We start from the raw sequence: 22,327 nt of genomic DNA on the forward strand, positions 1-22,327 counted from the left end.
GATTGAATCCAGACTTACAATGCACTCCTAATTCCACTTACCTGGGTAAGCCTCACTGAACTCAGTGGGATTTACTTCTGAGAAGACATGGTTAGAAGGGCCCTGGTAGTCATTAAGGGCTCCTCCACACTTCCACTTGTCTTGTGCCTGGAAAATGGGTCCAAGCAGCTATTCCTTTGCCCCACTGCTTTCCCCTGGAAAACCTGCTCTTTACTGCTGAATTGGGACAAATGGCAATTCAACGAAAACCTGATTGCTGTTTGGTTCCATTTAGCAGTAAACCACAGGTTTCTCCAGGGGAAAGTGGCAGGGCAAACGGAGGTGTGGATAAGCCCGGAGTCTGGATCTCATCCTATGTGCTTTTGTGTTGTGCTGTGGTCATAATATCCATGTGCTGATTTACTGAGTTGCTACAGTCTCTGTTGAAGGGGGTAACTTAGTCTGCCTTCCTTATATACACAAATAACTGTCTCTGGCTAACCTTGACTGACCTGCCAGGGATGCATTCGTCTCTTGATCTTGGCAGCAAACTGGCACAAGATAGTCACACCCCACAGGGCTAAGAGGGAGATGCTCACCTGCTTTGACACTAGTAAGAGGTAGAGTGTACTGTCCCACAAAGTCATTCCGAGATGCCTTGTCATAATCCTCCACCACAAAGCGCAGAAGTGCCAGCTCTGGTACCCAAACCTGGAACTGAAAGGCCTCATTCCATTGTGGGTTAAAACCTATCCAGGGATATTAAAGTGAAAAGAGGGTGTTGTCACAGCACATAATCTGTATGTGTCCCCCAGCCTCTCTCCATCTTCACCTCCATAAAATCTCACACAACTTCCCTCTGCATTGCTGCTTCTGAGATTCCTCAGCTGCTCTGGTCAGTTTATCATCTAACCTCAAAAACATCTGGCTTCTTTGTATCACTTTTCTACCAATGGTCCAACTGGGCTTTTAGCGTTTTCAATGCCCCAGGAAAAAAGAGAGAAGATGCCTTTAAGTGGGAAACCAATGTCCCCACTGTGGAAGGACGTGTGGATCCAGGATTGGTCTCCAGAGTCACTTAATGGACTCATTGTTAAAACTGTGTTTATGGAAGACAATCTTATTCGGCTACAAGTGGTCGCCAAAGAAGACGATATGCATATACTATTGTGGGACCTTGGTGGAGAATTTACCTTTCTGCAAAGTTCAACTTCCTTTTCAAAATGACTATGAAAATTTCTAGCCTGCCAGGGTGCAGAGGAAAATATGAAAATGTAATGGAGAATGGACACATGTTAGTCATGAGGTGAAGCTTCACTTATGTCAATGGGACAAATCGGCTGCAACTCATTTTATTTGTTTTATTTTAATGTATTTATGGACTGCTCTTTAGGTAAGACATTTCAAACTGGCTAAAATAATAAATACAATACATAAGAACAGCATAAGAACATCAGCACATACCAATCCACTGTTTTCAAAGAGGCTTAGTCATACAACTAACATTTGCTGGATTGTGCCCAGTGTGGTAGGCCACAGACATGGAAACCCAAGGCTTCCAAAGGTGGCTCATATGCCCTACACATGAGTTATTTGCTTCCTTGGGGTTCCAAGTCCCCCTAATAAATCCTTCCCCTGTTATCTGTTTCCACCTCTGCTGCTTCCTTGTACTTCACCACCCCAGGTCTTACTAAAAACAAAAACAAAAATATAACAATTTAAAATCATGCCTGACATGCCTAGCATTTTAAGGACATTCATTCCTATGGAAGAGTTTGGTTTTTTTAAATGTAGAATCTGAGTTCCCTTGGCATAGATAACACCAGGATATTCATTCATTCATCCTTAAGTAATTAAGAATGAGGGGCATTCGTGTTGACACATGCATGAGGTCCATGTAAAACCCCATCTCAGCAGTTCTTTACAATAACCAAGAGAATTGCCTCACCGTTATCATCAATATATTTGGTCTCCTGCTTGGCACTATCAGCAGGGATCCCATGAATCTCCACTCGCACTAGTGGATCGATGATGGAGCCTTCTTTGCTGTTGGGCATCTTGGGGAGCTGCTGCCCACTAATGATCTGGAAGAGAAGATTATGGTGAGCATAGAAGGGCAGTCAAGTCCACATGTGCAAACAGCATTGTGTCAGCAGCTGCACCCTGCAACTCACGCAGCTCACTCAAAACAGTGACAAAGGAAGTTGGTCACTATGGCATATAAGCCCAAAGACACAAAGGACTTGGAACAACCCTGTTAGGTTAAGGTATGGGCAACAAACTCACACAGTACCTTAATGGCTATGTTAAGTGGGCTACCATTCTCCCTGCTTTGGGGGTTCTCAGGACTGAAGGCTGTCTCTGGGTCTTTCATGAAGCTCGGCTTTAACACGTAGCCACAGCGGCCATTTTTACTGAAGAGCCCATCGCACAAGTCCATCTCTGTACCAGCCGTTTGAAAATTCAAGGCCACTGGGAGGAGGAGGAGGAGGAGACAGGAATCTTTCAGACCAGCAGCAATTGGAGGCAAACGAGAGAGCAGTCTTCTAGCTCTTGTTAGCTTCTTCCATGCAAGGCATCTTAGAAATACAAATTAAAGCCCAAACTGCATATTGTGGAGAAAGGGCCATCAACCCACATCTCCCTAATAATGGGGGGGAAACATATGACATATCATTGTCTTAGTGTTTCCCTCCCTACACCCACTTTCACTGGCTGCTGCTTATCCCATTTCTGGATCTCTATCTTCCCTCAGTTCCTGCCTTTCAAATCTGCATTTGCAAGCTTGAAGAAAGCTGAGGAAACCAACATTCAGAAGAGTTGGGGGAAAAACCCTTCCCCCATATAAGAACAGCCATGCTGTAAAGCCCAGTTTTGATCGCTAAAGCTTGGCAATAGCAGAACAAATAGCAACAATTATTTATATAAAGCACCACTTTGAACACTCTGAAGCACACTGCATATTTATTTTACATCTTGCCTTTCTGCCATCATAGAACCCAGTGTGGCATACATATGGCTCCCAGACAGTCACCCCCAGACCTGCAATGTTGTAACCTTATGTGCCTTCAGATGGTGGGATCAGGTTTACTTACTTACTTACAATATCCAAGGTTGGAACAGCTTGCTACTTCAGCAAAGTTCGCTGAGACACAAATGCAGGAGGGAATTTCCAGGAAAGGATCAGTGTAGTAGGAGTAGTTAACCCTTCCCTAGATTGCCATCTTGCCAAAAATACTCCCTGGCATATGACAACTTGTCCCCCTCCCAGAAAGAAGGATTCTGAGACTAGGCAAATGAAGGGGAGGCAGCATTTGTGGGAATAAGTGAATAAATAGAGCCCTGCTGGCTCAAACCAAAAGCCTGTTTAGTCAGCCTCCTGTTTTCCACAATGGTCAATCAGATGTGCAAGTGTGTGCTCTCTGTCTCTCTGTGTCTGTGTCTGCGTCTCCCTCTTGTTCCCCAGTGACTGCTAGTCAGAGGAAAGCTGCTGCTGATTCTCAGGTAGCAGTCAGACATTATGACTCATAGCCATCAATAGTCTTATACCCCAGCAGTTTGTCTAATCTCCCTTTTAAAAGCCATCTAAAGCCCCATCTGCACTTAAAGCAGTATCAAACCACTTTAGTCCTGGCTTCCTCCACACACACACAATCCTGCAGTCTGTTCAAGGTCCCAAGAGATGCTAGGAGACTTTATTCCCCTCACAATCCCCAGAGTTCCCGGGGAAGACGGTCTGATTGTTAGACCACTCTGGGAGCTGCAGCTCTGAAAAAACACACAAGGGTGACTTCCTCACCCACCCACCCCTTCAATCCTTCTGGGGCTGGCATACCCAGCTGGCACCCCACATTCCACATCGCCTGGGGGTTGTAATTGGAGGAGTCCGTCCGCAGACCGCTGGGGAAGATGCGTGTCAGCTGCCAGGCATTATGGCGGATGAAGTCATTTCCTGCAGGAGGAGGCACACCAAAAGTTTAGAAATCTGGTATTTGGGGAACTCGCTCTCCAGTTATTAGTGTTTGGAGAATGTGACCATCTGCAACTAAGTGGGGTGTGTGTGTGTCAGAGAAACAGTTTGCATCCAGTTTACCTAAAATGTAGACAGAGAATGTGGAATTTCTAGCTGGTTAGTTGGAATTAGGGTGCGCACCCCACCCCGATGCGTGTGTAGGTCTTCACAAACTGCTTTCTGGGAATTTGATGCAGAATTAGAGCGGCTTTGCTGCCTGCTTACAAGAGGTTGTTTGCTTCCACTATGCTGTGCTGGTATGTTCTCTGACCCAAAGGAAACTGAATCAGGGAGGGCTGCCTCTGACTTTCTGACTGCTTGGCAATATGGGGCAAATCATTAACATCTTAGTGGATGTTGGGGAGGAGTCAGAGGAGTCAGGGGCCCGTCAATGCACGTTCCTAATGTCTTGCCTGCTGGCTGCCTCCATCCCCGGTTTCTCACCAGCCTCTCGGATGAGCTTGCGGGCCTTGGATTCAGCAAAGGAGGACATCTCATAAGACTTGTAGTGGCTGCGGGAGTGCTGGAAGCTGTGAAAGGGCACACTCTTGCAGTAGACAATGCAGTCAGAAAGCTCCTGGGAGAGGGACTGTTTGGCCTTCTGCAAAGAACGTGAGACCAACTTGTAATTGATGACCATGTGTACTGCAGACACGGGAGTAAGATTGAGTCCCACACCTGCTAAAAATAGAATCAAAATATCAGGCTTTGTGGGGGGAAGGCTCCTTTTGCCTTTAACTGGTGAGGGGCAGGCAGAGTTTTGGCCCCGGGAACTTTACCTGTCTTTTGTTAGGAGGAGTCATACCTCAGCAGGGAGCCTATGGGCTTTGCATCCCTGGCATTTCCAATTTTTAAAAAGACTAATTTAAAACCCTGCCTGGGAGCTTGGAGAGAGCTGCTAGTCAGAGAACCCAACGGACCAGTGGTTTGACTCACATACAAAGGCAGCTTCACATATTCCTGCAATAGGAGAAGAGCCCCCTTTTGCTCCTGAGAAAAAGCCACCAACTCCAAATGATTCAAAGGCTGTAGTGCAGTGTAAGAAAGTTTGCTTTCTCTCCACATCAGGGTTTCCGGGTTTCCCAGTAGAATCAATGTAGCTCACATTCTATCAAAAACTAACCTGTATGTGTGTATTGTCATCAGTCACTCCTGCTTTTGAGGGCAGGTACCTCCCACCTGTCGGTATCTGGCAGGTGAGGTTCAAGTGCATATTGCTCTACCACACTAGTGGCAACAATTTTTTAAAGCAAACAAACCCCGGACTTTTAGCAGTTGGGGAAATGATGGGGAAATGCATTGAAATTGAGGGATGAGCAAACGATTAATGGGAAGATGTATCAACACTTGGCTGGCAAATTGTTGCATAACCTCCCCACAAACACATTATAATGAATGCTCATAAAGACTGGACGTACCTTAACTGCTATGTGAACTTTGTGCAGGCAACTCCAGGATGGATCCTCAAAACATAGCTGCCACTACCTCTAAAGAGCCAACTAACCAGGGTTTCCATGTACCTTCTCTTTCTTCTTGTCTTCATTGCGCAGGACTTCTTCCTCTGCCTCTGGTCCCTCTTCCTCCTCCTCCTCCTCTTCCCGCTCAGGCGGCTCATCCAGATGCCCATTCAAATAATCCTCCAGGTGTCCGATCTTCTTCCCTTTCAGGATGATCTTGCCCTTCAGTTCCTGCATGGCGACACAGGGTGGGTCATATCAGGGCAGACATGGTGGTGCTTTGAGTTCAGGCGATGGGGAAGGGCCTCTAGCAACACCAGCTGAGCCAGGCTGTCCTGTAAAACTCTGCCTTTTCCCACAAGTATGACAGCCTCTTAAATATTCTCACAGCAAACATCCTGCTCAGTTAAAGGTCCCCTGATGCCATTTTACTCAATCTTTCACCATGATTTTAACAAAGTGTCCCAATACTTCTCTCTCCAATAGCTCTGCTCCTCCAGTGCTCCTTTCGGCCTTTAATTCTCTTCTTGAAGTTCCCCTTAGTGGTTCTGACAAAAAATGCTTTCATTCCCACAATAGCTACTTTGGAACCCCCTCCAGACCCTTCATCTGCCTTAACCTTCACCCCTCACTTCTGGTTCCTCCCCTTCCTATGGCCATCATTTTAATACTTCAGACTAATACATAAAAGAATTTGGGTCACCTGAGTGTTAACATAAGAGTCCTAGGATTGCAATCAAGCTCTGTAAGCCCAGGTTAAGGAAAGACAATTGACAACACCATGTCCCCACCTCTGGTGAAGGCAACTGCACTGGGACACGTCCATCTATGGTGGTGGTGAGGAGCTGCTCTCCCAGAATCCCCTTCAGCTGCTGGGCCATGATGTCCTGCTGCTCTATGCTGCAGTGGTTCTCAAGAGACAGGATAATGGGGTATTTAGAAGCCTGGGAGAATGGAGACATAAGAAGTTAGAGGCAGTAATAGCCCTAAAGTGTGGGAGGTTGAAGGTGGAGTCTGATGACATAATGAGGGGAATGGAACGGTTTGAGGGATAGCGAGCCACCTTTAACTCAGGATTCCTGGAGACCAGACAAGTAGGATAGAGGGAAATGAAGCCACTGCTAGGATGTGGCAAAACTATGGAACCACAGACATTTGAAACAACAAGAAGGAAAGATGGTGTGCCCTGTTTAAATCTAAAAAAGGGAGGGGTTTGGGGACAACTGGAACTAAAATTAGGCTCTCACAACTTTGATGTTCTGTCTGGAGGATGGGGGAATTTAATCAAAAGCAACACCTTGAATTTGGCTGGATAACCAATCAGCAGCCTTCACAATTCCACCCTACTGACCCCATCCCTTGTGGCAAAAAGTCCAACCTACCCGGAAGGCATATTTATCGAGGGTTGTCACAACTTCCCAGAAGGGGATCTTAGAGGTGAAGGTATGGCCATGGTAGACAATGGGCTCCCCATTAGGTCCGTCCCAACAGTCCACCTCTAGGCACCGGCAGCCCCGCTTCAGAGCCCTGCAGAGGAAAAGAAGGCAATTCATGAGCCCTTCCTAGCCTCTCGGTTTGTGAGCAGCACCTTTTGCTGCTAGCTTGAAACATGGGGGTGGGGGAATCACTTTTTACAATGCCAAATCCTTTGAGGCAAAAAGGCTCTCAGGTCATACTTTGCCTGTGATTGCCTGAAACCAGCAATGGTTGGGGGCATTCAAGCTCAGTGCTTGAATATTAAACTGGAGCGGGTGAAGACTGAGGTAATATAAAAGGAGAGGTTTGAGTGGGTCCCTGAGATAAAGGGTGAGATCCCAGCTTCCTTCCAACTTCATCACTGAAATGACAGGTGCACACACCAGCAAATCAAAGAATATCAAATGCTGGGTCACCTACTAGTTTTCCCTTCTCACCAGGGTTCAGCTGGGGTAGTGTTTGTTTTTTTAAGTGCTGCATGAATTTTCATGCATTTTATCCATTTATTAATCACCTTATTATTTCAAAATGGGGACTTCTGAAACTACAAAACTGCTCCAGGGATTGAAGGGTCTTGGCAACATTACAGCAATGGGTGCAGAAGCCAGTCAGCACTATATTCTACTTGAAACTTGCGGAACCATTTTTCAGAGGAAATAATAAGTAGCATTTCCAGCTCAGCCCCTCCACTCTGTACACATTACATCCATCTTCACTCTAACATTGTGGATAACATGAAAATGTGGGTACCTTTTTGTGAGCCCATAATTCACACTTTTCAAAACAATACACAAACTGAAACATAGTGCTTCTTTGAAATTCACATATCTCTGAATTTTGCAGTGCAGTTCTCCAACCATGTAATGTGTACAAAAATGTAAAGTAAGCATAAAAACGCATATGTTCATGAAAATAGCACACCAAGATGCATTATAGTAAGGAAAGTTGCTTTGCAAAAAGTTAGATTAGGCAAAATTGTATACAAAATGTATATTGGAAGAAATCATCACTAAAATGCTGATAGATTTTCATGAAGACACTTAAAAAACAAACAAATGCAAACTGATGTGGAAATATGATGTGGAACTGAACTTTAAAAAGAGGAATTGGGAGAAATTGACAGATCTATGCATGAGGTTCACCAGTGTGTGAAGCAATTCCAGTCAATGTTTTATAAAAAGCTGAGGAGATCTGGGGGCTAGGCCTTGAGATGCAGATTTCTGGTAGGCTTTTCATGTATTTGAGTTTGCTTAACATGTATTTGAGTTTGCTCTATATCAAGTGGTTTGGTCACCAAGCTTTGTGTAAAGAGCACATCTTACAGAGGTCATAATTGTGAAAGGTATCTTGTGAGTGGCTTTGTTATGGAAGTGAGTCAACTGCCTTTCGATTGCGATCACCTGATATATCCCTCCACGCTGCTTTGTCCTCTCAGCTGGTCCTCCATCAGGTATGTGTTGTGGGAGGAGGAGATAAAGTAATGGCAGAGGGGCTGAGACATATCCTGAAAGACCGTCCTGTGCTCAGGGTTGAAGATGGAGCCATCGGGTGAGCAGAGATACATGAGGAACCCATCAATGCTCAGAATGTGGCGAGCCTTGGCTGTGGGAAGAGAGAGCCAGTTGGAGAACAATACTGAGGAGGAATTAGCCTCTGAAAAAAACAAAAGACACTGAACTGGACAAAGCCCGTGAAAGAGGAGCCTTTGGAGTGCTGGGGGAAAGCATCAGTTTCTATGGCAATAGGTGTCATGAAACTGATACAGGTGGTGATAAGTGCTTTGTGGAGATCTAGTGGGACAAGAGAGACACACAGATACCCTCTCCCCCTCAATGCCTGGGAGCTCCTATTCTGAGAGAGGATTTGGCACTATTCGAGGGCCAACCTGTGCTGGCACTTGTCCAGGTTGTGGGCCCGCCAGCTCTCCCCCCTCCTCCACCCCCACCCTGCCAACCTGTCTCAGACGGCTCATATCTGTCAATCATCTCCATGGCGAGCTCATCAATGCCAGCCCCCTCCATCTGCTCCTGTTGCAAGAAGTCCACAAACTCCAACAGTGTCAGCTTTTTGCCATCCTCGGAGTACTCCTGGAACAACTCGAGCACCTCGTCCCGCTGAGTCAGTGCTTTGTAGAAGAGCACAAACTCCTCCCCCTCCAGTGTACCTGTCTCTGATTTGTCGGCCATCTGCAAGGAATGGAAGGGTCTCTGACCAAGGGGGCCCTTTGCGCAGAAAGAAGAACATTGCGATAAAAGCAATGGGGTGAGGCAGAGCCAGCCAGTGTGAGGCCGTCTAGATGGCTTGGACTACAACTCCAACCTGTCAGCTTGGCCAGTGGTTGAAGGATGGTGATGGGAGTTTGTAGTCTGCAACATCTGGAGGATACCACATTGGCTACACAGAGCATACAGGATGAGAGGTTTACTCATGAGGATTCTTGAGATACACCGCTGCTGCTGCTGCTGCTGCTGCTACAGCACTAAATGTGCCCTAGCTGATGCACAGTACATCATAGCCATGTGGTCCTTGCCCAAGGAGCTTTAAACTACCATAAAATGACTAGATGGAGGCAGGAGTAGTAAAGGGTCAGGGATTAAATGAAGAGTGTGGGTAGGATGGGGGGCAGCTTCTGGATCTGGGATGATCCACCACTGCTCTTGCCAGTGTCTATTGTCAGCCCCCACTGGGATCAACATGATAGAGATACTTGAGGATGCCATAAGATGTCTCTGCAGGTGACCTGCAGTGATTTCTGTACTATATCACTGAGTTTGACTAGACAACAGACAACACACAGAGATGGGCAAGGAGCCACAGCCAGGTGGATGATGCTTTGATGGAGAGATATAATGACACTGGACAACAGAATAGCCAGGTTTGGGGGCACAGCGTGTAAGCAAAGAAAAACAGAAGTGAATATATGTGCACTAGAGTGTATCATGGGTGGAAATGAGGTGCTGTAGTCTTTTGAAGAGCAAGCTCAGGGATTTCCCTATGCAACCCAGTACCGTATCTTCCCCACCAAAGCACCCAAATTTACTTGGAAGAGCCGGAAGGCATGGTCTTCATTCATAGCCACGTTCATCATCCTGAGCAAGTGCTGCACCTCCTTGAAATTCATACGTCCATCCTTGTCCTTATCAGCTTTCATGAACCAGTCACAGATCCATGTGCAGCCCAAGACATGGGTCAAGGAAAACAGTCTCATAGTGGCCGAGCAAAGCTAAGTCTTCAAAACTAGCCATAGCGCAAAAGAACACTCTAGTGTTGCTCAGCCAAGATGCTTTGAGAAACGTGTGTGTGGACTGCTCATCAGCCTAATCCCTAGAATTTGGCAACTATTAACAATTGCATCTTGTTTAATTTTCATAAGACTAAGCCCTTCATTCAAAATGTTACCTATTTATTGGCCAATTCATTTATGTATTATTCTCCATTTAAAATCACATAGTAGTTCACAGCAGAAATCAATAAAATACTACAACTTGCACCACCTTCCCCCCCCATACATTCTATTCAGAATCTGTTATTTGCAGTTTTGCATGACTTCAAGTAGTGTTTATAAAGAGAGGAAGAGCCAGAACCAAAGCAGACTGGAACAATGGGCAGTTCAGGCAAGATATGGGTGAAGAAAGGTAGGTTCATTGCAGGAAGAGGGACACGGTGTGACTGCAGAAGTAATGAATTGATAGGGAAGCACCACAAAAGAGATAGTGGAGACAGCTGAAGCTGTGAAGGACAGGAGAGAAAGAGATCTAAGTGTCAGCAATTGAAGACAGGAAATTACCTTATGTCAGGTCAGACCCACTGGCACTCTAGTTCAGGATCATTTACATGGGCTGAAAGCAGCTGTCCAGGATTTAAGGCAGGAGTATTTGCTAGTGCTACCTGGAGACACCAGAAATTGAACCCAGTATTTCTGTGTGCAAAGCTTGTGCTCTGCTACCAAGCTACAGTTGATATCAACCTCATATTTGATATGAATCGTGGGTCGTATCTCCAGCATAGGAGAACAAATACAAAGTTGAGCTCCTGAGGTTAGCTTTTACAGGCATGGAAATGGACAGTCAATAATTCAACATAAGGATATTGATCCATCTTCTCCTTCTGGTCCATGTTAGTGACAATCTCCACAAGGCGCCGCAGGCCTTGGATCCAGCACTGAGCTTCCTCCGCTGAGCTGGCAATTAGGTCTAGATTGTTACGGCGTCCATGGAAGACGACCGTGAAGCAGCATTCGGCTGGGAACTCCTCCGCTAGACTTTGCAGGACCTCTGATTGGTGTCCCTCACGAACAGTCTCCACATCACTCACTGAGACTTGGGAGAGAGGGATAATCACCAAGAAACATCAGCCTTCATGCAAAGGTTAGAGCTTAAGATACAAAATTAGATGCTTGCTTCTTAGGTTGGGCCCCGCACGATACAGCAGCAGCAGCATTACCTAGCATTTATCTATTCACATATTCAGCTTATTTAATCTGTCTGTCTGCCTATTCACCCAACTCTTTACTAGAGGTTATATCCAAAGCAGCACTACGTGAAGATGCCATCAGCACAAGAATTTCAGCTTGTGCAGTGGAACCCTCTCCACTTCTTCTCCCCCTGTGCATGCTCCCTAAATACATTCTAGGGGTTTTCCCCAACCCTCTGGAACTTATTTTGTGGGGCGCAGGACCCACATTGGGGGAGCAATGGGGTGTGCCCTGTTGCACAAGTGGAAATCCTAGCACTGATGAGATGTGGTAATGGGCTTAACCGTCCAGGGGTCCTTTACCTTTACCTTAGTTGAACAACCCCGTAAGAGCATAGAAATCTGCCTTATACTGAGTCAACTCATTGATCCATTTAGGCCTGTATTGCCTATATTGGCTCACCAGGATTTCAGACGGGGTCTTTTCCCAGTCCAATTTAGAGATGCTGGGGATTGACCCTAGGATTTTCTGTGTCAAAGGCAGATTTTTCTGTCACTGAACTACAAGCCCTTCCTATCCTGTCCTGAGCTACTGTGCTGTCACAGAGTTTTGACCTCCGCAGATCAAAGGGGAAGAGATGAAAAAGCATTTTATTGGATCAATTAATGTTGGGACATAATGTACATCCAGCATAAACTGATGGCGGAAGACATCTCAAAGGAGGTTGTGGGCAAGATAGTTTCACCCAGTGGACCATTAGCCTGGAGAAGTTCCAGCAGCAGGGTGAGCGTTCACAGAATCTCCAAGAGAAAATTAAACATCTCTGTGGATGACAGAATGAAAACATCCAGTACTAGAACAGATTATGCAACAAACAGAGGGAAGATGCACAACTTCCGGCACTCAAGATTAATCCAAATATAGTATATTCTCTTCCAGCCAAACATATTTTAGTGACCAAGGTGGAAAATCTAAATTGCACCACATGCATAAAAACTTCAATTAAATTAGCTGGCAATTTGATGTCCAATACCTGCTGCCTGAGGTCATCACCTCACTTAGCTTTGTGACAGGATCAGTCCCACTTCAAGTGTCACCATATATGAAAGTCAGGCTCAATACACCATGCCCAATGCTCTTTTAGTTTTTAGATAGGCACATCTAAAATGCCCCTTGCAAGACATTCAGAACAGAACATGCACATATGCAGATGCACACAAACATTTCCCTTTGTAGTACACATTGTGATGATCTGTTGCTGGATATCAGATGATGACAGGGACTTGCAAGTAAGTATTGGCAACAGCTGGATGGAGAAGAAGTGTGTGTGCTTGTGTGTGTGTGTGTGTGTGTGTGTGTGTGCGCACGCACACGAAAGAAAGAGAAGTCATATTAGATGTCAGACATTACTTGCAGTTATAATAAGTATATAAGAAGCCGTATGTTGAACCAAAGGTAAAATGTTCTGGAAAGCATGCAAACACCATCTTGGTAGTTGAGATAACCCTAAACTAATTGGTAGTTGTTGCAAGAATGAGCTCAAGTGTGTTTACATCCACTTGCTTTGATGTATACTAAGTGGCTTGCGTCGATGCTATGCTTATATGTGAACCTTGGGACGCTGGGCTCTAGCCCCTGAGAGGGGAGAAGCCTTGGATAGCTGCCACCCATGGCCTCACTGGCCAGGTGTGATGGGAGCTTCTGAGTAAACTGATGTATGTTGTTTTGTACATCTTAAGGCAGCCCTGTTCAGGGAAGTTTTTAATATGTAACGCTGTACTGTTTTTAACACTGATTGGGAGCCGCCCAGAGTGGCTGGGGAAACTCAGCCAGATGGGCGGGGTATAAATAATAAATTATTATTATATTATTATTATTATAAAGGATGTCTACATGTTTGCTTGGGTGCGGACAAGCCATCGCCTTGCTGCAGTGTCCATTCTGCATCTGTAAAGGCTGGGAGACCTGGCAGGCTGATTTGCTGTAAGTCTACACCTTCTTTTAATAAAGCACTAGAACTGATCACTCTGGCATTTTTTGACATCCTTCTTTGGTATCCCTGCAACCAACCACTCCCACAAGCTTTTCTTTCGGCTGGTGGATCAGGACGAGCAGTTCTTGCCAAGAGATTGAAGGTGGGCCTGAGGGTCAGATCCAATTGTATTGTTCCCAGAACATCCTGTTGGCACCCCATGACATCAAGAGTCAGAGTTTTTACACCCCAGTCTGAAATTCAATCTAAATTTGCATCTAAATTAGCATTTATGTTATGGGCCTGTTCCCTGAATCTCTTAAATACCTAGCAGTACTCCTGTACTGCTGCAGCTCAGCACTTTTTAAAAATCAAGCTAAGTAGTCTTTTGGCTTGGAATTGTGTGATTTTTGCATTCTGATCTCTTCCAATGACTGGTGTTGCCAGACTGTCATTAAACAGTTTCATGTGGGGGCTTCTGCAATCTGGACATGCTCCAACCCTTATGAAAGGATCCCCACATTATGCTATATGCTTGCCTGAAAGTGCAAACTCAAAGACAAGGTGACATGGAAACCAGCCTTGCTAACCACCATTCAGAGCAGGGAGTGGAACTCACAGGCAGACTTGGCTTTGCCAGACATCTTGGATTTGTACCAGACAGTCATGCAGTCATCCTGCAGCATGAAGTACCGGGGTTTCTTCCAGTTCTTGGACTTCACCTTGCGCATCATTGTCCCCTGTTGCATCTGCTCCAGGTTCTCATCCAGCTGAAGGCCTGAGCAGGAGATTGAGGGGACTGCATTTCACATCAGAGAGTGAGTGAGGGCCACTGCCCACCCAGGATGGGGAACACAAGGAATATTTGTTTGTGTTTAAGCATACAGATAAGGAACAGAAACTGACCCTATAGAGATGGGATGCCAAATTCAAGATAGAAAGACCCAGCTTCTGGAGGAAACATTATGCTCTGAATGAAACAGCCATTCCATAGCATCCTTCTAAGCAGCCTACCCCAACCTGGTTCCCTTTGGTTGTTGTTGGACTACAATTCCCATCATCCCTGTCCATTGGAGATGGAGTCCAACAAGATCTAGAAGGCACCAGGTTGGGAAATGCTGCTGTAGGGCAAACATATTGATTCTACATTCAGATCTCCTTTTTGCTTCCAGCAGCAGTAGTCACAACTTGCCAGGTCCCCTATATTTCTCCCTTGGACCTGGAGGCTGTGTGGGATGTATTATTACTAGAGCAGTCAAGTACAACATTTTCCTTTTGTCTAGAATGGACACACAGAGGGATGTGGCTCCAGACAGGGAGAACTTCCTGTCATACCTGCTCTGGAGCTTCCCCCCCCCCTGTGTGTGACCAGGTAGATGGGCGTGAGTGACCCTAGCTGACCAGATAAAAGGGCTGGTCATGCAACCATCTCACTCTTACCTTCTTACTCTTGCTGGCTCTTAGCCAGCACATGGCTCAACCCACATAGGATGGAGCCCACAAGCAGAAAGTCTAAGATGTAGCTCAGACGTCTTTTCACTGTAACCACAGGATAAAGCCTGCCTTCAGATTACTACCGTGAACTGAATGTGAGTAAAATTTTATTCTTACTTTTAATGAAGACTCTGTTGTGTTATTATTATTTTAAGAGGGAAATAAAGGGGAAACTTACCAGGAACAATCCAGACTGGATTGCTTAATTAAAGGATTCTAATGAATCATCAACTTACTTCTGATAAGTTGCAAAAGGAATGTTGCTCTGCTGTTTACTCACTAGCGTGAGTGAGGAGGGATAATATCAAAACAATATATTCTCTCCTACCTTCCTTAACATTCCCACAGGGAGAGGATGAGCAAGTGAGCAAGCACCACTGATGGCTTCAAGGGCTGTCACTGGGGGAAGATCTGTGGATGGCATCTTGCCGAAGGCCACCCAAAACCTGGAAGTAGCAATCTAGAGGTTCCCTGGAGACTCAGGAGAATACTCACGGACACTGTAGAGAACTGAAGTCATGGTTCTTCTTCCCGTGGGTTGGCACAACAATCACCTAGAACACAAGAGGGTCAATTGGTTTCAGAATTGCCATATCCCGTAATTTGACCTAGTACTTTCTGAAGACTCAGTATCTGATTTATTTTCTGATGTTTTGCATAAGCAATTCTAGTCCCACAATCATACAGAAGTGCCTTTTTATCCTTAATCGCCTTATCAGTCCTTTGACAGAAGTCACAAAAATATCTTAAGGTCAAGAAATTATATCTGGTAAAAAAAAGGGGGGTTATTTGTTGCTGCTGCTAGGATTTATTTCCACAACCTCTTAGCATTACCATTAGCAGTGATAAAAATATATGTTCTCTCTTCATAGCACTTCAGGAAAATATCAGAATAAGCACCCTCATTTTGATGCAGTTTTCTCTCAGACATGGAGCCGCTGTGTACTTATCTGTGTGGTTCCACATATGTTTTCATACTTGCAATGATGTATCTTTTAGAAAATTTCCATTAAATTTCATGGTACATCCTGGTTGATCCGTCTTAATGCTCAATGTAATACAAAAAAGTCTGGGATAATGATTTCTTAGGTTTGTCGACTAAGACTTGTTCTAACTGGGTCAGTGATCAAAGGTTTCTTTACTTTGCTAACCCATTAATACAAAAAGTGCCTGGTTTCAAAATACTGGGAGAGGGAGAGAGAGTGACAGGCCAAAGCACCACCAGTGACCAATCAGATGCCTATATTGGAAGCCCACAAACAGGAACTTCCCCTCCATCCACCAAGTTTTTATTAGGACTGCAGCACACAAAGAGAGAAGGTTTAACCTTTTCCTCCACAGCTACAATTTTAATTAAAATAGCCCTCAACCACAGCAATTAGCTTTTTTTGGGGGGGGGGGTTTGCTCCACTAGGGCACCTTCTGTCTGGATCTCAGCTGGAAACAAGACCAGCTCTCTTTCAATGCAGAAAACCTTCCCAACCCTATCAGAAAGAGATTTTTACTGGCCACTGGCCACTAGATGAATGGCCTGTTTTAACATCTGTAGTTTTAAAAATGGGCAGCACATTTACCTATTTAATCCCTTTCAAACTCCAAAGCAATTTAGAGAAGGAGAATGCTATCCTTTTTACAAAGGCTTTCTTTTTTGCAAATTCCAAACAGGTGGCTATGCTAGTCTGAGGGCAGCAAAATAAGAGTCTTGCGGCAGCTTAAAAAGTAACACATTTATAATGACATAAGCTCTTGTGGACCACAGTCTACTTCCATCACATGCATCCATGAAAACTCATGCCATAACTCTTCTTTCTTTCTTTCTTTCTTTCTTTCTTTCTTTCTTTCTTTCTTTCCTCTGTCTCTGTCTCTGTCTCTGTCTCAAAAAATGCACTTCTTAGTCCCCCAAGCAACAGAATGTTCCAGGACAGTCTTTCATGGGGTCTGTTTCCTTGTGAGGAGTGAATAACTGGAGGCACAAAAAACCAAAATGCTAATTTAAAAGTACAGCAGGACAATTGGCAAACATGCAAGGAATACTAATTCCCAAAACAGCACCAGTCCACCAAAGCAACAGCATCTGCCCAAAATTACTCCATAACAGCCAGTGGCAAAATCCTTTTTCTCTTGCTAAATACAAAGCTTAAAAATTGTTTTTTTTTCAGGCCCTACAGAGCAAAACATAACCCAAATCCCTGTAGATGGAAGTAGTCACCAGCCATCAAGGGCCATTGAAGTACCGTATTTTTTGCACCATAACACTCACTTTTTTCCTCCTAGAAAGTAAGGGGAAATGTCTGTGCGTGTTATGGAGCGAATGCCTGCGGGTGGCGGGGGGATCTGCTGCAGTCGTGAGCAGAGGATCCATGGTTCCCCTTCCTTTCCTCCTCCGTGGTTACAAAGCATGGATCCACATGGATCCTCAGGATTTTTGCATTGGGCTACTCCAAACTCACTGTCAGATCACATGTCTGTGGCCACAGCATGAACCACAAAAATCATATATCCACTATTTCGTTTCGAATATTTTTTTTCTTGTTTTCCTCCTCTAAAAACTACGTGCGTGTTATGGTCTGGTGCGTGTTATAGAGCGAAAAATACGGTAAGTGCTTTCCGCCATCAAGCACTACAACAGCCTGGAAAAAAACCCAGTTATGCATATGTAAAGAGTTCATTTGAGAAGCTGAAAGATACTTCAAACAAACGATAGAGTCTAGAGAGGGCACACATTTGAGCAATCTTAACAGTTGCCTGGGATGTAGGGAAGGAGATGATCCAAGGAATACATGAAAGCAAATTTTCCATCAAAACAATGAACTGGGAAAACCAAATGCTTTACCCTGGAGTTGGGGGTGGAAAGAAAATAAAATTCTTCAGCTGCTGAATAGACAACAGAGAGCAATTGGGAAGGATCTCAATCATGGCAGAAAGCTCTGGTTATTTGCTTTTCCTATATAATTTGGCAAAGTGCATGTCCAATCATTCCAATAATGTACCACTTCATTAAATTAGACTGAGGAACAGGCTTCCTGCAGTATCTTTCATTAAGGTAATCAAGGAACTGCAGAATCAAAAAGACTAGCTGTGTTAGTTTGGTAGAGCACAAACAGCAAAGTGTTTTGTGGCTCCTTCAAGGCCAACACATTTACTAGCTTTTGTGCACCAGAGTCTGCTTTTGTCAGAAGCCTGAAGGGTAATTCTGAGACGTAAGACCACCCTGTGACCTCTGGAACTGGCCTGAGACCTCTAGGTATAGGGCGGTATATAAATTCAATAAATAATAATCATCATCATCCTGAATTAGCAAGTGTACTCTGGGAAGAAGAGATGTACAGGAGTGAGTTCAGACAGAACTGAAATGCAAAAAGAACAGGCAGTAATGTTTACCTAAAAGCAAAATAGTTACAGTGTCCAATTAACAGGGCAGTACTGGTAGTAAGACTAATGTTTTGTCATTGATAAGCTAATGAACCCATGTAGTGTGATGTCAAAACAAAATCAAGCCTACAATCTGGATTCAAGCCGCACGTGGCTTGAATTAATTGCCTGATAAATTGTAATTCAGCAGTTTCCTGGCAGAATTTCGTTTGAAGTCCATGTTCATACTTTATTCCAGCTTGATGCCGCTTTTGCTTATTATTGGCATTTCAAGAAAGGATGAGAAGTGGGCGGGGACTGCGTCTCTGGAAATAAATTTGACCCTTGGTGGTGACCCCTCTTTAAATGCTGAACCTTTCTCCTCCTAATGTACCTCGGAGGCGTTTTTTTGTATCCTCTCAAAAATGGGCTCTTAGGCAAACAAGGTGCACTGGGGTATCAAAATTATGGGTGTGCATTTAATGGAACGAAGCAGCTGACTTCTGGGAAGAGGTAAAAGTCTGTAGAACATGCAGTCCTTTCCCCTGCATGACGGCGAAAGGCAAGTGCAATGCTTTGCCATGAGAAATCATCATCTCCATGCATAAGCTCATTCTTTCCCATTGCAAAGCCAATCTGTCTTCCCCAAGGAGATGGCTATCCAGAGAGAAAGGACAGAAAAGGATATGAACCTTGAAGAAAGCCCGTGAACATGCGATCTTTGTGCAATGTGACAGCTGTGAGCTGACGCTGACCTTGAAACAGCTCAAGCAACAAATTATAGACCATGTCAGGATTTGCAAGTAGCACCCTAGGAGCACACTGGCTGACAAAAGTAGGTTAAATTAATGTTAGTTTCTCTTCTTATTTTCCCATGCCTTGTCCAAGGTGCTTTGTAATCATTACTCTTAATAATTTACATAACACTTTTCATGTACAAAAGTGTACCACAGTATTTTAAATTTATTGGTTCTCTCCTCCCCCAGTAATTTGAACTTGATAATAATGATAATGATAATAAGAGGTATTATCTGAAAGAGCATCCCACCTATTGACTGGGACCAGTGCTTAAAAAAAAAAAAAATTAAAATTAAATAGCCTATCCATGAGAGCTGGTGGGGTATAGTGGTTACAATCTCAGATTTAGGTGGCGGAAACCTGAGTTGAAATCAGTGCTCAGCCACAAAGCTTACCAGGTGACCTCGGGTCAATCTGTCTCTCAGCCTAGCCTAAGCTCACAAGGTTGCCATGAGAATAAATGTGGTTTGGGGTGAGGGGGGGAGAGAGCAGTGTATACTGCCTCTTAGCTCTTTGAAGGAAGGAAATACACCACGAGAGCCAGTGTGGTGTAGTGGTTAAGAGCGGTAGTCTCGTAATCTGGGGAACCGGGTTCGCGTCTCCGCTCCTCCACATGCAGCTGCTGGGTGACCTTGGGCCAGTCACACTTCTTTGAAGTCTCTCAGCCTCACTCACCTCACAGAGTGTTTGTTGTGGGGGAGGAAGGGAAAGGAGAATGTTAGCCGCTTTGAGACTCCTTAAAGGGAGTGAAAGGCGGGATATCAAATCCAAACTCTCTTCTTCTTGCCATGAGAATAAATGTGGTTTGGGGTGAGGGGGGGAGAGAGCAGTGTATACTGCCTCTTAGCTCTTTGAAGGAAGGAAATAATGTTTAAAATCTGATACGCAGAACCCATTTCCACACACTCCTTTTTAAAAATCACATCTCTTTGATAGGGAAAAGGTTTCCCACCATGTGCTAAGCCAGGGTAGCCAATGTGATACCCCTCCAGGTGTTATCGAACCACAATTCCCACTATCTCTATCCTTCGGCCAGACTGGCTGAGGCTTATAGAAATTGTAGTCCCCAACACCTAGAGAGCACCACAACTAACAGCATCAACATCTGCAGAGACTAACACTGTTCTAAGGCTTCCATTGGTAACACGTAACAGACAGGGTGATACTTTTAAGGAACCAGGATATCTGTGCCACTATTCAGCTTTTCTTACAAATCTGGCTAGATGTAGCCTCATGCAGAAGACTCATACAGTAGATTGTTCACCCTCTCTCTCTTTTGGAAAACAAATAAAATGAAACTTAAGAACAGGCACACAAAGCGGAACAGATCCAGGTGGAAGGGAGAGAGTTCTGTTGCAAATGACATCACAGACAATGGCACAGGGATGTCCATAACACTCACATAGCAACATTCAACGCAGCAATAGCATCAGACATGCTATCAGGGTTTGAGGGGGATAACCATGTACACACCGTATTGAGCTCCTTGGAGAAGAGGTATAAATGTAATAATAAATGCACTGCATTTTCTCAGGCACAAAGCAGCATACTTCAGATGCTCAGAAAAACAATGTAACACCACAACACAAGCAATACCTTTATGGCAGATATGTAGATTATGTGCTAGATTTTCGGAAGCACATATCTTATACTGCATAAAAACGATTGTGCAGAAGATCCTGAGGAATAAGTATTTCCTCCAAAGCCACTGCATAAGTCTGTGTCTAAGGTGGGTTCCAGGATTCAGCACTCTGCATAAAAGTGCAAAGGAGTCCCACTTTTGCTATATTCATTCTTCGATTGTGACCTCTGGAAATTGTCACACTGTGGTGTCGTTTTCCTCCAGAAGAAATAGCCTTGCTTGAAAAACCTATTGGGTTGAATACAAGTTACCTTATTTGGAAATAATGGCTCCTGTGCAGCAAAGGTTAGCCCTGACCAAATCTTGTTGGAGTCAATGAAATAAGTTAAGCCTAGCTCTGTACCTGGAATACTGGGATGTCTACAGGTATATGCATAGTCAGTCATCAGTGTTCAAGGATAGAAACCTCCACCCAAATTATGCATCGGAAAATGCCTTTGCACCCTACTATCCATGGCAAGCAAACTTTGATTCAGCAAAAGCTCAAAATACCTTCCTCTCCCCCCCTCCCTCTGTCCCAATAAATGTTCTTCCTTAGATGATCAAACCTTTAAGAGTTTTCTCCTCTAAGCTGTCAGTGTCTAGATTCAAGTTGCTCCATGCTATTTATGTCAATATCCTCCTCTCTTTATAATAAACCACATATTCTTCAAATCCAACATCAGGTTTATTGCTAACTCACCCTTGTATAAGTTGTCCCATGGCATGCTGTGACTCAAACTAGCTAAAAACCCAAACGTGTTCCGGCTGCGCACATGTAATCACAGACATGTGTGGATGAGGACATGCAGTAACAATCCAGGTTTATACCACAGTTTATTTCACACTGTCATCAGTAATGGATATTCCTAGGATCTGGAACTCAGTTGCCTGTGATCTGGAAGTGATTGATGAAAATGGAATTCTATTACAGCCCAGAGCTGATAAACATTTCATCTGCAGTACTCAGAATAATAGCCATGAGAGGATTCCAAAACCGTAATGCTCCTGGCAAGACTATGTATATGCTGAGCTTCTTGGCTAGTAGCCATTTGATAACCGTTTGTTCTTTACATTCATCTGGTCTGGGGGGATTTAACCTTGCAATCACCAATGGACTTTGCCATTACTGTAAATGTCATTACAACAACTGTTAAGAGGCTTCTAAGGACAAATGTTTTAGTTGCTTAAACCCTGCATCTTATCATCACGCACCACACCATTTGTAAAGGAACAAGGTTGCTAGAGATGGAAGAATATTCAGGAAAATCCTATGGGCTTTTTAAAAATCAAAGGGATCTGTTGTCCCTCTTAAAAACAAAAAATCTGATCCAGCAAGTGAGTGAGTGCTTCCTTCCACCACCAAATGTTTCTCAGGCTTACACTTGTATTTGTTTAATTGTGAAATGAATGTGTTAAATCCATGAAAAACACATTCATTTAAGCTACATTTCATTATCATGTTGTTTTTTAAGTGGCTACATTTGCAACTCTCTCACACCACAATCCTGTAAGACATTTGGGATTTAAGCATAACGGCACTCTCGCTCCACAACAGATCTGTAGAATGTTGCTGTGTGCTTTCATCTGTTTTCAGATTATTACTGGTTTTTATTTTTATTTTGTTTTAAATAGTTTTATGCTTTTCATTGATAATTTTAATGTTTTATTTGCTTTGTAAACTGCTTTGAGGTTTGTTTGTTTGTTTGTTTGTTTGTTTGTTTTTACAATCAAGCAGTGTATATATTTTATG

General features: G+C 44.1%; 1 protein-coding gene across 1 annotated transcript in view; it reads right to left on the reverse strand.

Moving 5' to 3' along the window:
• Positions 1–22,327, reverse strand: part of PLCD4 (phospholipase C delta 4) — a 33,297-nt gene that overhangs the window by 4,833 nt on the left and 6,137 nt on the right. The window contains exons 2-15 of the mRNA XM_053402047.1: positions 15,300–15,358; positions 13,930–14,088; positions 11,015–11,243; positions 9,965–10,094; positions 8,879–9,110; positions 8,325–8,526; positions 6,831–6,975; positions 6,240–6,392; positions 5,512–5,679; positions 4,436–4,592; positions 3,815–3,931; positions 2,273–2,451; positions 1,928–2,063; positions 579–728 (exon numbers count right to left, since the gene is read on the reverse strand). Of these exons, the coding sequence (XP_053258022.1) occupies positions 579–728; positions 1,928–2,063; positions 2,273–2,451; positions 3,815–3,931; positions 4,436–4,592; positions 5,512–5,679; positions 6,240–6,392; positions 6,831–6,975; positions 8,325–8,526; positions 8,879–9,110; positions 9,965–10,094; positions 11,015–11,243; positions 13,930–14,088; positions 15,300–15,324 (2,182 nt within the window). The 5' untranslated portion in view covers positions 15,325–15,358. The remainder of the gene's footprint in view (positions 1–578; positions 729–1,927; positions 2,064–2,272; positions 2,452–3,814; positions 3,932–4,435; positions 4,593–5,511; positions 5,680–6,239; positions 6,393–6,830; positions 6,976–8,324; positions 8,527–8,878; positions 9,111–9,964; positions 10,095–11,014; positions 11,244–13,929; positions 14,089–15,299; positions 15,359–22,327) is intronic.

The sequence above is a fragment of the Podarcis raffonei genome, chromosome 1, assembly GCF_027172205.1.
Source record: "Podarcis raffonei isolate rPodRaf1 chromosome 1, rPodRaf1.pri, whole genome shotgun sequence".
Taxonomy (NCBI): domain Eukaryota; kingdom Metazoa; phylum Chordata; class Lepidosauria; order Squamata; family Lacertidae; genus Podarcis; species Podarcis raffonei.